Below are 14,777 nucleotides of genomic sequence, written 5' to 3' on the forward strand. Positions count from 1 at the left end.
GTCAGGGATTATTTCAATAACAGATCATAATCATAAGTCACAGGAGTAATACATAATTTCAGTTCTGACAAAGGTTATACGTAGTGGCTTAGTAAAGGAGACCATATTTTTGTTGTACTTAACAAGTGAGTTATGTTTTTCAGCCGCAGCATATTCATATTTAGCTAAAATACACACAGAATTCCACCATGATAAATATGTTAAGGGCTTCTTTTAAAAGCTATGCTAGCTGTACGGTAATGAGAGGAAGCCCATTCAGTCCTATAGGAGTTTCTCGTTTTGCCACATGAGAATTGCTAGCACGCCTTTGTAAAAGATGCCCTAAAGGATCTAAAACAGCATGCAGAATAGCTATAAACAGCCTTACAGTTTTCACAGCCTACGCAAGCCCTAGTTTTAATAGATTATCTCTCTTGAAATTGACATATTTTGTATTAAATTCAAAGTATGTATTATTAAATTATTTTTTTTTTAAATGCTGTTTATGCACCCTGTGGATTGTAAGGATCTCCTGATACTTAATTATTCTTTTATACTATTATAATTATGTTTAAAATATTGTCACTTTTTTTTTTCCTTAGGGCTCCACATCATCTATAGTCTGGATGAGGTCAATTTTATACAGAACCTTGTGTTCTACATAGAAGCTGCTTACAAAACTGCTGTAAGTATCTTTTTCAAGTATTGAAAGTTTTGAGAAGGACAAGGATTGCATATTTCTAACAAGTTTAGTTTTTTCTTAGTCTTACATCAACAGTACATAATCCAAACTTCTGGTTTACAGTGGTTTGCAAAAGTTGGGTACCTCTGATCAAATTGTATATTTCAATGAATCCCTAAGAGAACAGAAGTAGACATAATTTACATGATAGAAAATTAACATGACATGATTCTGTAAATTTTGATTGTATAATTACAATTTAGTTGCTTATTTCACTAGATTGAAAATATGGTAGATGCAAAAGTTTGGATACTCTCCTTTGATAGAAATAGCATCCAGATGTTTCCTGTAGTCAAGAGTTTTTCTGTTCTTGATTTTGGATTTTTCCTACTCTTCCTTTCAGAACTTTTCTAGCTCTAAAATATTCTTAAATCTTCTTGTATGCACTACGTTTGCAGTCTCCCTACAAATTTCATTAATATTCAAGTTTGGGGGGACTATGAAGGTAGTCAACGGTTAATCTTGAGATATGTATGGATATTTTAGCAGAGAATGATCTGAGCATCTTCTCAGCTTTCTTTATGGACTGTAGGCAGCTTCTAGGATCTGTTGATATTTAGTTGAATTATCACAGGTTATAAATTCTGAGCAGTATAGATTTTAGGCTATTGATGATTAACAATAAAATGAATAAGATTCATCGGAATACTGATTTAAGTTATAAATATTTGATGAAAATGGCAAGCTTGACCTGACCAAATCACTAGTTACAATTCATTAAATTATATGTAGGATATTATGATTTGTCATGCTCACTCTGTGGCCATAACCTTTATGTAAATATTATCTAAAAATGTCTTCTATTGTATAAGTTTTCTTTAGTCATAACATCATTTCTCGTGTTTTATTTTTATTTTTTACCTTATCTTTATTGAGCCGAAAGAACAATAAAAAACTTGCAAGTCCCCAACAGCAGTAATTACTTCCTCCCTCTCCCCCCCCCCCCCCCCCGCCGTGAAGACTGCAGCACTGGAGGAGGGTAGGGGAGGAGAGGATGGGATGGGAGGGGGAGTACGATACTGGAACCTGCAGGGAAGGGGGTGGAAGGAGAGAGGGAGATGCCACAGCACTCGGGGCAGGAGGTGGTAAGCCATTTGGGAGCAGTGCCCCCCTTGCCCCCCCAAACTACACCCATGGTCCACAACTCCCCACAACCTCTCCAGCATTTTCCATGTCCATATCGATTTTTTACTTTTTCAAAAAGTGCAATGAGTAGGGGACACTCAATGAAGTAATATGGAAATATTTTTTCACTCAATGAATAGAACTTGTTGCCAGAGGGTGTGGTAACAGCGGTTAGTGTTAAAAAAGGTTTGGACATGTTCTGGAGGAAAAGTCCATAGTCTGCTAATAAGACTTGGGGAATTCACTGCCTGCCCAGGGGTTGGTAGAATGGAATGTTGCTACTATTTGGCTTTCTGCCAGGTGACCTGGATTGGCCACTTTGGGAAAGAGGATACTGTGCTGGATTGGCCATTGGTCTGATCGAGTATAGCTATTCTTATGATGTTATACAATGTGCTCTGAAGCTCTGTGGTATATAATGCTATCTCATCAAAACCTTATAGCTATTTCAGTTTGACCACCGAAATACCTAATGTCTTAACTCTTCTCCAAGTCTCCTCCAATTTCTAGCTCTCTATCCCTCTGCCTAAATCCTCTACTCGAAGATCCATCAAGCCCAGCATCCTGTTTCCAACAGTGGCCAATCTAGGTAGCAAGTACCTGGCAAGATCTCAAACACTACAGTTTATTTTATTCTGCTTATCCTAGAAATAAGCAAGTGCATTTTCCCCAAGTCCATCTTAATGGCTTATGGACTTTACTTTTAGAAGTTATCCAAACCTTTTTTTAAACCCTGCTAAGCTAACTGCTTTTACCACGTCTCTGGCAACAAATTCCAGAGTTTAATTACACTTTGGGTGAAGAAATATTTTCTACGATTTGTTTTAAATTTACTACTTTGTAGCTTCATTGTGTGCCCTCTATGCTAGTATTTTGGAAAGAGTAAATGAGCGATTCACGTTTACCTGTTCCACTCATTATTTTATGGACCTGTATCATATCTCCCCTCAGCCGTCTTTTCTCCAAGCTGAAGAGCCGAAACCGCTTTACCCTTTCCTCATAGGAAAGTCATCCCATCCCCTTTATCATTTTTGTCGCCCTTCTCTGTACCTTTTTTAATTCCACTATATCTTTTTTGAGATGCTGTGACCAGAACTTCACACAGTATTCGAGGTGCTGTTGTACCATGGAGCTATACAAAGGCATTATAACGTCCTCATTTTGTTTTCCATTTTTCCTAATAATAACAACATTCTATTTGCTTTCTTGACCGCCGCCACACACTGAGCAGAGGGTTTCAACATATCATCAACGATGAGACCTAGACCCTTTTCTAATTGGTGACTCCTATTATGGAACCGTGCATCATGTAACTATAGTTCGGGTTCCTCTTTCTCGCATGCATCACTTTGCACTTGCTACATTAAATGTCATCTGCCATTTGGATGCCCAGTCTCCTAGTCTTGTAAAGTCCTCTTTGTAATTTTTCATAATCCTCTTGCAATTTAATAACTTTGAATATCATCAGTAAATTTATGTTTCAACATTTTTTATTGAGAAATCAACTGATGAGACATTTCAACATTCTCTATATGTTTGACTTAAGTAAACATCATTCAGAACAATACAGAGTAAGAAAATTCGTCAGCAAATTTTATTACCTCACTAGTTACTCTAATCTCTAGATCATTTATAAATATGTAAAAAAAAAAATAGCGGTCCCAGCACAGACCCCTGCAGAATCCCACAATCTGCCCTTCTCCTTTGAGAATACTGACCATTTAACGCTAGTCAGCTTTTAATCCACAATAGAACACTACCTCCTATCTCATGACTCTCCATTTCCTCTGGAGCCTTTCATGAAGTATTTTGTCAAATTCCTTTTGAAAATCCAAATATACAATATCAACCTGTTTCACCTTTATCTACATGTTTGTTCACTATGTTCTACATGTAGTAGATTGGTGAGGCAAGATTTCCCTTCAGTAAATCAATGTTAGGTTTATTTTATTGATCCATGCTTTTGAATATGCTCTGTAATTTTGTTCTTTGTAATAATCTCTACCATTTCGCCCGGCACTGACGTCAGGCTCACCGGTCTATAATTTCCCGGATCACCTCTGGAACCATTTTTTAAAATCGGCGTTACATTGGCCACCCTCCCATGACTCTCTAATTTCTTCAGGAGTCATTCATGAGGTACTTTTGTCATATGCTTTCTGAAAATCCAGATACACAATATAGGGTATAGGTTATAGGGTTATGATTTGATATACCGCCTTTCTATGGTACAAACAAAGCAGCTTACATATATTATATGCAAGTACTTTTCTCTGTCCCTAGTGGGCTCATAATCCAAGTTTGTGCAGCATTTGACACAAATTGTCAGTACAATATCGACCGGCTCACCTTTATCCACAATTCAAATACACCGTATTGACCAGTTCACTTTATCCACAATCCAGATTGAATTGATTTGCACTTACCATGGACTCCACTATAAACAAGATACCCAGTATTGACCGGCTCACTTTTATCCACAATCCAGATTAGAGAGTTGTATGGGGACAGAAATCTAACTCATCCCTGCCAGAATCTAACCCATCCCCACCTGTGCCCGTGGAGAATCTAACCAGTCCCTGCCACAAGTAATCTCCATTCGGTCCCCCAGCATGCCCAGCCCCCTGCTACACCGCACCACACTGCACCGCAGTACAGTCACCTTGCCCTTACCCCTCAAGAAAGAGATCTACTTGAAAGAAAATATGTATTATTATTTTGATTTATGAAAACCACTTGTCCCTGAAACATGCTCAAAACAGAATAATCCATTTGTACAAAAGAGATGAGGTGATGATGTGATTCTATGTGCCCCAATGAAAAGCGAGTTTAATTTTACTTCCAATCTTTATAACACCAGGCTTCCCAAGACAGATTACAACAACAATAATCTTTGAAGCTATTTTAGTGATATTCAGTTTTTATTTCATGAAATTTGTATCTACATATTGGAAGCTTTCAAATAAATTAAAAAGCTGTCAAACAAGTAAAAAACAAAAAACAAAAAAAACAACCAAATCTTTTGCCCTCCACCTTTTAAGGCACTACCTATTCAACTGGAACAGCTTTTGACTTTACAGATGGACCACGCATAAACAGTCCATTATGTCTAATAATCTTTTGCTATTGTTGTCAATAGCATTTTTGCTATTGGTTTGGGTGAACCAGTGTGGCCGCAATCTCCACCTATTGTCTTCAACCCATTTAATTGGCTAGATAGCCTCATACTGTCTCCTGTTCTCAATCTAACCTCCTTGCCCCTTGCCAATCTTTTCTCCCCTCCCATGGAAGTCTCGCGAGGCCGCTACTGGAAGTCTTGGCAGCCATTTTAAAAAAAGTGGTGGCAGTGAGACGAGGATCAGCAGCAGTTGGTAGGAAAGAGTGGGGATCTTTCCTGCCCTAAAGAAGCCACTAGACCACCAGGGTGCCTTGAGGTAAGTGCGGGGTTGACACCCTGTGCCTTGGGGGAGGGAAAGAAAGTTCGGTTCGCTGTACAGCTCCACGGACCTGGGGAGGGGATTCCCGATATCCCCGTTCAGCTCTCTAATCCAGATACACAGTATCGACCGGTTCACTTTTATCCACAATCCAGATACACAGTATTGACTGGCTCAATTTATCCACAATCTAGATACATAGTATCGACCGGTTCACTTTTATCCACAATCCAGATACACAGTATTGACTGGCTCAATTTATCCACAATCTAGATACATAGTATCGACCGGTTCACTTTTATCCACAATCCAGACACACAGTATCGGCTGGCTCACTTTTATCCACAATCTAGATACACAGTATCAGCCGGCTCACTTTTATCCACAATCTAGATACACAGTATCGGCCGGCTCACTTTTATCCACAATCTAGATACACAGTATCGGCCGGCTCACCTTTATCCACAATTCAGATACACAATATTGACCGGCTCACTTTTATCCACAGCACTTTTGAAAAAAATTTTTCTTAGGTTTGAAAAGTTAGGGAAAGCGTGCTCTGTGCACATCCTTCTCTGTATAATGATGCAATTGTGTATTGCCTTATTATGAAATAACATTCTCTCTAAGGCATTTGTTTTGTTAATTGACTTTGAATACATTTGCAGGATTTTGGCATGTGGGAACGTGGTGACAAGACAAACCAAGGGATCTCGGAACTTAATGTCAGCTCAGTGGGCATGGCTAAGGTAATGGTTTTAAATGTGTCTTTTCATGGAATGATAAGTAAAGAGAAGAGAATTGTGCTTTATCACTATAACACATCATCGTTATGAATTAGAATACAAAGAACAGTATTACCACAAAAGCAATTTTTTTGGGAAGATGTGATCCCTTGTTAAGAACCTGACATGGCCATGTTTCGCCCTCAGTCTGTGTCAGGGATACAATGATACAACAAATCCCAGAGTCAAACACAAGGTTATTTGAGTTATACAACAGCAATGTAAAACTGCTCTCATAATATTCCTTGCACAGCATTACAGTGTAAGTCAAACTACATAAGGTTATATAGTTTGACTTATAACTCTATATGTTATGTCCTACCCTCCCCTGACACATTTTCTGTCAGTGGGCGAGCAGGATATGGCAGTGCTTGAGTGCGTACCTCTGATGGAAGGGTCCACGCCAGGGCAGAGTAATTTTGGAGTGGCCCCAGAAGAGGTAGGGTAACAGCAACCAACAGCAACCGCATGAAGATTTGAAGGGCGAGGATTTGCTGGATTTGGGACCAGAGAAACTCGCCTGACATCTGTTTTCCTCCTCCCCCAAATGCTGCTGCTGCTTCTTCCCCCCCCCCCCCCCAACAATGCTGCTGCTTAAGGTAGACTGGCTCTGTCCCTATGCATGAGCCTTAGTTGGAAAGAATTATACAAAAAGGGTCAAGAATGTCTGCCATTTGTATATCTGGGGCAAAATAACTCTTCAAAAATTGAACAGAATGGGATAAAGCTAGACACATGAAAAAAAAAAACAGTGAAAAGGCATGCCAAATTCAAAGTAAGTAAAATTGGTTCAGGGGTTGCAGAAAAATACCCCTTCCCCCCTCAAAAATGGCTTAGTGCATTTTTGTAGGAGCATGCCTGGAGGCAAAATAATTCTACAAAAATTTAATGGACTGAGATAAAACTTGGTGTGTGTGTGGGGGGGGGGGGGGGGGAGGTAGAAAGATACATTGTTTGAAAATGGGTCAAATCAGACTTGATGGTTCCAGAGAAATAAGCTCTCCTACTCCCAGTCCATTTCTATGGGAGGAGATCCAGTTTCTTTAGCATAAAAACATATATACAGTGATGTGAAAAATGTTCTTACCTCCTGGTTAAGCAAAATGTAATATTAGACAAAGGGAACATGAGTAAACACATAAACTTTTAAAACCATTATTTCATTTATGTAACGAACAAAGTTATCCAACACCAGTACCACCCGTATGAAAAAATAACTGCCCCTTTAGTTATTCAACTAATTGATATCATATAATTGATATTTAGATTCAGCTGATTGAAGACAGCCAAACTTGATTGCAGCCAGCTCTATTGAATCTAAACTTCACTATATATCGAACTTTAAGAGTGAAGAGGTCACCACTAAGTTTCTACAAGAATGATATGACACAATCAAAGGAAACTCCAGAAGATATGAGAAAAACATGAATTTGGAAAGGGATACAAAGCCACTTTAAAAGCCCTGGGACTCCACCGAACCACAGTGAATGCCATTATCTCCAAATGGAGAAGACTTGGAACAGTGGTGAATCTTCTTGGGAGTGGCCAGATTGCCAAAATTACTCCAAGGGCACAGTGACAACTCATCTGGGAAGTCGCAAAGCATCCCAGATGAACATCCAAAGAACTGCAGGCCTCTCTAGCCTCAGCTAAGCTCAGTGTTCCTGACTTCACAATAAGAAAGAGACTGGGCAAAAATGGGATTCATGGAAGAGTAGTAAATTGGAAACTGCTGCTATCCAAGAGTACCTTCAGTGCTTGTCTCAGTTATAAAAACACCTGGATGATCCCCAAGCCTTTTGGAACAATGGTCTGTGAATAGATGAGTCCAAAGTAAAACTCTTTGGACAGCACAGGTTTTGTTATGTTTGTCATAAAGTAAATACTGCATTCCACAGTAAGAATATCATACCCAACAATTAAACTAAGTGATGGTAGTGTGATGGTGTGGGCCTGCTTTGGTGCCTCAGAACCTGGAAAACTTGCCGTTATTGAAAGAACCATGAATTCTCCACTGTACCAGAAAGTGGAGTGGAAGAGTAGCCTAGTGGTTAGTGTAGCAGACTTTCATCCTGGGGAACTGGGTTTGATTCCCACTGCAGCTCCTTGTGACTCTGGGCAAGTCACTTAACCCTTCATTACTATGTAAACCACTTTGAATGTAGTTGCAAAAAACACAGAAAGGTGGTATAACAAGTCACATTTCCCTTTTCCTTTCCCTGAAAAGAGAAAATCTTGTCATGTCTGTGAGCTGATGCTGAAGTAAGACAATGATCTAGAACACAAAGCAAGTTTACATCTGAATGGCTAAGGAAAAACTAAATAAAAAATTTGAACTGGCCTAATCAAAGTCCTGACATGAACCCAATAGAGATGTTATGGCAGAATCTGAAATTGAGCAGTTAGTGCACAAAAACCTTCGAATGTGTCTGAATTAAATCAGTTCTGCAGAGAAGAGTGGGTTAATATTTCTCAGCAGCAATGTGAAAAGCTGATATAAAATTATCAGAAGTGTTTAGTTGCAATTAGTGCAACCAGTTATTAAGTTTAGGATGTCTAGAAACAAAGAGAGAGAAGAGGAGCGACGGAGCTGGCGGATGCGGTGGAAACATGAGCGAAAGAGGAACCGAGAGTGAGGTGGAGGAGGCGGGGCAGGTGTTTCTGTTAACGAACAAGGATTATCGCGTTTCCTGCAATGTTAGTTTTGTGTGGTTTCTGTCAAATTTGCACCAAATCATTTCTCCCATGCCAGAATCTGAGTTGCCAAGCCACAAGATACCACCGTATCTGCTCGGACCCAGGGGATAGAGACAGACACCTTGAAACCCTGACTGCATCCTTCAAACAGAAAGGCTACAACCCCAAAATAAACTCCAACAATATTGCCTCTGCCCTCAAAACACCCAGGGAAAATCTGCTACAGTACAAAGAAAAAAAAAGCCACAGACAGAATCCCTCTTGTAGTGACATACAACCCAGAGCTGGAGAAACTGAGGAAAATCATAAGAGACCTACAGCCTCTACTCCAGGAAGATGAATTACTGAAAGAGATATTCCCATTCCCACCAGTGCTGGCCTTCCGACAGCCACCCAACTTAAAACACAAGCTAATCAGAAGTAAACTCCCAACACAGACTGAAAAGGAAAAGAAGGGCACATTTCCCTGTAATATATCCAGCTGCAAGCTATGCCAAAACATTTCACAGGACCCCACAGTCATTCACAAAGGAAAAATATTCAACATAAAGGAATCTTTCACATGCTCATCTTCCAATGTGGTATATATCATTCAGTGTAAAAAATGTAACGAAGGATGCTTTTTTGGAGAAACAGGCCAGATGCTTAAGACAAGATTTAATCTGCACAGACATCACATGAAGATAGCCGGTGCCAGTCAGGTTCCCACCCCGGTAGGCCAGCATTTTACAAGACCAGGACACTGCACCAGTGATTTCATAGTAAGAATCCTGAAAGGTAACTTTTAAACAATACAGAAACGTAAGACCTTTGAAGTCAGAATGATTGAATATTTTGACACCCAACAGACAGGACTTAACAAGGATCTGGGTTTTCTAGCCCATTATAAACCATAAAATTGTATTTCTCTGTTTATCACCCTCCTCTCACCTACCCACACCCATCCTGTTAGAATATCAATGAAATGCTTTGATGTCCCCATACATACCTCCTACCCACCCCCACTCTCCCACCCTGTCAGATTGTCAAAGTAATGCTTGGATGTTTCACTTATATATACTATCTGCTACCACATTTGCTTATTTCCGATCTGACGAAGAAGGGCAACCTTCAAAAGCTAATCAAGAAATAATGTATTAAGTTATGTCCAATAAAAAAAGGTATCATCTTATTTTCTTTTCCATGTTTTATTTTGTTTGATTTCTATTGATAACCTTAAGTTTAGGAGAAAGTTACTTTTTCAAATGGGTGATATTAGTGTTGGATAACTTTGTTCTTTAAATAAATGAAATAATTTAAAAAACTGTGTTATGTGTTTACTCGGGTTTGCTTTGTCTAACACAGTATTACATTTTGTTTAAAGATCAGAAACCATTCATTGTGACCTGTATGAAATAATGGAGGAAATTGGGAGGGGGGGAAACTTTTCACATCATTGTAGTTTGCTGTAGGGGTCTGCTGTCTGAGAACCTTATTTCTTTAGCAGCCTTACTGGACCAATAGAGAACCTGTAGGTTGTGCCCGTCCGCCACAGATGTGGAGCTAGAGATTCTAGAAATCTGGGATCTATCCTATAGAGAAACTATGCAGCCTCAGGTGTTCAATATTTCTCTGTGTCCAAAAGATGGTGGCAGGTGAAACTGTGCAGCTCTTGGCAAAGTCTGTATGGAATCTCCTTGGTCAATTGGAGAAAAGGGAGAGGTGTTATTTATTATCTGAAGGATAGGAGACATCTCGGAGGAGCCTGAGAATTTCTCCCCTTTATTTTTCCTTCCCTCCCTCTTTTAGGGCCATGTTTACTAAGTAGCGTTATATGGCACGTTAACATTTTAAACACTCGTTCCATTTCATCAAGCAGATCAATCCATAGACTGGTGGGTTGTGTCCATCTACCAGCAGGTGGAGATAGAGAGCAATCTTTTGCCTCCCTTTATGTGGTCATGTGCTGCCGGAAACTCCTCAGTATGTTCTCTATCTCAGCAGGTGTGTGGTCACACAGCAGCAGCTCTGGCTAGGTCTCCAGGCCTAATCGTTTAGGTTTTGTTGAGTACCTGGGGTTGAGGGCTCTTCGTGAGCAAGTGCAAACCTGGTGGTAGCAGGTCCCTCCTTTTCTCCCCCCTCCTGCTGGCTCCGTTTAAAAAAAACAAACAAACAAACAAACAAACAGAAAAATAGACGTCCTTGAGAGAGAGACGTCCTTTTTTGCAGCTACTCACTGGGATTCCAAATCGTTGCAGCTCGGAGCGAGAAGCAGATAACTTTACCTTTTACTAGCGGGCAGGGGGTTCCCCGAATGGTCTCCACGTGGCTATGGCCTCGGATGGCAAGGGCGCGAAAAGACGCTCCCCGGAATGCGCTCGTGCGCCTAGCGGGGAAGCGGGGGGCCCGAAGGCAGAGTCGCCTTTTTTGGGCGCCCTTTCGGAGTCGGGAGAGTTTCCCGGTTTTTCCCCCGGTGCGGTGGTTTTTCCCACCTTAGGCGCCCATCCCCCGTTGGCCACCCTCCCGGTTGTGACCGGCCACGCGATTCGGTCGGCTTCTTCTTGGGCCGCCCTCGAGATGGGAGACATTAACAGCTTGGTCGCCCTTGAGTCGGGTGACAGTAAGAAGTTGGCGAAATTAAAACGCCATTCTTCCCGCGTGGCTCCTTCTCGGAGTTTCGCGCCGGACGCCATTTTGGACGCGCAACGCACCTCTCCCCCGATCTTGGGTTCGCAGGTTGAGAGCGCCTCTAGGGCCGCGGCGCAAGCTGCAGAAATGCACAGGCTAGGGGGTTTCTCCCCTGAGTTCATTTTGCTGCTGCATCAGGCCTTTCTTATGCAGAACGCTGCCCCCACTCCCCTGTCTGATAAGGGTGATGAGGCCTCTGTGCTCAAATGCCCTCGGGTGGATTTTCAGCCCCTAGGGGACTCAGTCTCCTCGGATGTGGATGATGGCAGCGTGTCTGAGTTCTCCCAGAGATCCTTTGCGGACTCTATGGAAGAGACTGACCCTCGCTCGGATGCTAAAAGCACTAACACGCCTTAGTAAACAGGGCCCTCAATGTTGTCAGATTTTGTTTTCTTTATGGAAAAAAATAGATTTCTAGGCTTTGCTTTTTTAATGGTTACCTGACTGACTCTACAAGCTTGGTAGGCAAGAGAGCTTATCTTCTCACTACATAAGAACATAAGAATAGCTATACTGGGTCAGACCAATGGTCCATCTAGCCCAGTATCTTGTTTCCAACAGTGGCCAAGCCAGGTCACAAGTACCTGGCAGAAACCCAAATAGTAGAAACATTACATGCTACCAATCCCAGGGCAAGCAGTTGCTTCCCCTTCTCCGTCTCAGTAGCAGACTATGGACTTTTCCTCCAGAAACTTCTCCAAACCCTTTCTAAACCCAGATATGCTATCTGCTGTTACTACATCCTCCAGTAAAGAGTTCCAGAGCTTAACAATTTATTCAAGCAGCTGTTCGCGAAGCTGTTCCTGAGGAACCCGGGACTGAAGCTGCATTCATTTTGTTAAGAGCCGGTGAGTGTTCCGGAATAAGATGCAGCACTGAACTAAATTTTGGGTCATGAGTAATGTGCCCGAGGTAACCCTTGGGCTTACCTACTGTGAAGGCTGCTGCTGAGTGCACAAAGTGCTGCCAGCATTGTAGAGCCCGGGTGCACAGCTGTGGGAGAGCGTATTGCATGTTTGAATGGGCTCTCCTCAGTAGCTGACTGCTCCAGTAGCCTGGCAAAAAAACTCCCAAAAAACAGTTTTGGCGCAGAATGATGATTCTGCCACAGCTCTTACCTTTTTACCATGGCTCCAAGTTTTGGTAGCAGTGATAACTGGCTATGTCTAACAGGTCTTCTTCCGACTTAAGTCTACATTGCTGGCTTGAGTGGAACTGTAGTTTTCTTAATTGGGGAACATTGCTCAAGTTAGGACCCCCTTCCCCCACCAGCCATCCCTTTAGGAATATCTACAAACATTCCAGAGATCTCAAAGGAGCAAACTCTGGGCCTGGACATGCTTTTCTCCCCAGAGTTTGTTTTGTTGCTTCACAAAGCTTTTTTGTTAAAGCATTCTCAGCTGGAGCAAGGTGCAGTTTTTGCTCCTTTAATTTCTAAGAATCTTGGAAGACTGTTCAGCCTCAAAGTGAAGATGTTTGGATGTTTGGAAGTCCAGCTCAGTTTTGCCTGTGAGACAGACTTTCAGATCGTTTGGATTCTACAGTATCCAGTCCTGGATCTCAAAAGGACCAGCTTAAAGAAGGGGAGATTCCAGTTGAAGGAGATGACTCCTCAGTTGTACATCTTTTTTCCACAGTGGATTTAGTGTCTGTAATTTTTAAAACTTTGCGACTTTTAAGTATCTCTATAACTTTTGCTCCAGAAGCTTGTTCCTTTGGAAATTGTATTCCACTGAGCACTAGAGGTCTTTCCAAAACTTTTCCTATCCCTCAATCTATTCAGAATCTCATTACTTCAGCATGGGTTGATCCAGAGGTGACTTTCAAGGGGGATGCATATGGGAAAGAGGAACCCGAACTATAGCTACGTAATGTAAAGTTCCACGTTAGGAGTCACCGACCAAGAAAGGGATCTCGGTGTCGTCGTTGATGATAACATTGAAATGCTCTGCTCAGTGTGCTGCGGTGGCTAAGAAAGCAAATAGAATGTTAGGTATTATTAGGAATGGAATGGAAAACAAAAGTGAGGACGTTATAATGCCTTTGTATCGGTCCATGGTGCAACCGCACCTTGAATATTGTGTTCAATTCTGGTCGCTGCATCTCATAAAAGATATAGTGGAATTATAAAAGGTACAGAGAAGGGCGACGAAAATGATAAAGGGGATGGGACAGCTTCCCTATGAGGAAAGGCTGAAGTGTCTAGGGCTCTTCAGCTTGGAGAACAGATGGCTGAGGGGGGAGATATGATAGAGGTCTATAAAATAATGAGTGGAGTGGAACGGGTAGATGTGAATCATTTGTTTACTCTTTCCAAAAATACTAGGACTAGGGGGCATGCGATGAAGCTACAAAGTAGTAAATTTAATACGAATTGGAGAAAATTGTTCTTCACTCAACGTATAATTAAACTCTGGAATTCATTGTCAGAGAATGTGGTAAAGGTGGTTAGCTTAACGGGGTTTAAAAAGGGTCTGGACGGCTTCCTAAAGGAAAAGTCCATAGATCATTATTAAATTGACTTGGGAAAATCCACTGCTTATTTCCAGGGTAAGCAGCATAAAATGTATTGAGCTTTTCTGGGATCTTGCCAGATATTTGTGACCTGGATTGGCCACTGTTGGAAACAGGATACTGGGCTTGATGGACCTTTGGTCTGTCCCAGTGTGGCAATACTTATGTACTTATGTAAGGTTGATATCTTTATGGCTACACTTTATCAGTTACTGTTGGGAGATAAGGAGAAGCTAAGGCAGCTTGAGGTGGTCAACTACCCCTATAGGAGGGAGGTATGCCTCTAAAAGACTTGTAGGATTGGAAGTTGGAAATGCAACTTAAGCAGTCATTTCTTGTCTCAGCCTTAATGCTCCTGCAGCAGTTTGTAGTGCCTGTCTTCCCTAGAGGATCTGGAAGATACTTTTTCATAATCCTTTGTTTGAAAAGAAGTCTTGCCTACGTGGCTAACATTTGCTGAGAGCTTCTGCTAATGGATGGCATTAGCATTGTCTTCTCATGAGTTATTTACTTCAAAATCTTGTTTCAGTAGGCTCTCTTGTAAGGGTAAGTTTCTCTTTTGTGAGGATTTGGAAAAGCTGGTTAAGGTTACTAGAAGATAAACCCAAATCTTTTTCAAGACAGAACACTTCCAGGCCCATATTTGGGGAAGTGAGGAAGTATTGGCCAGGGAAATCAAGTTTGTATTGCAGTTCTGGATATCAGGTCTGCCATACGTCCTTTTGGACAGACAGGAAAGGAAACTCCCAAGGCATACTTTTCTCCCCTGGTCTTCTGGAGTTGCAAGATCTTTCCAATGAGTACCTTCAGGTCTTCTCCTCACTGTAGGTT

The 14,777-nt window shown here is 41.4% G+C and overlaps 1 protein-coding gene across 1 annotated transcript in view; it reads left to right on the forward strand.

Moving 5' to 3' along the window:
• PHKA1 (phosphorylase kinase regulatory subunit alpha 1) overlaps nucleotides 1–14,777 on the forward strand; it is a 434,625-nt gene that overhangs the window by 70,848 nt on the left and 349,000 nt on the right. Inside the window, 2 exon segments of the mRNA XM_030210224.1 lie at nucleotides 582–664; nucleotides 5,952–6,032. Coding sequence (XP_030066084.1) covers nucleotides 582–664; nucleotides 5,952–6,032 — 164 coding nt within the window.

Source organism: Microcaecilia unicolor, chromosome 7 (genome assembly GCF_901765095.1).
Source record: "Microcaecilia unicolor chromosome 7, aMicUni1.1, whole genome shotgun sequence".
NCBI classification, from domain to species: domain Eukaryota; kingdom Metazoa; phylum Chordata; class Amphibia; order Gymnophiona; family Siphonopidae; genus Microcaecilia; species Microcaecilia unicolor.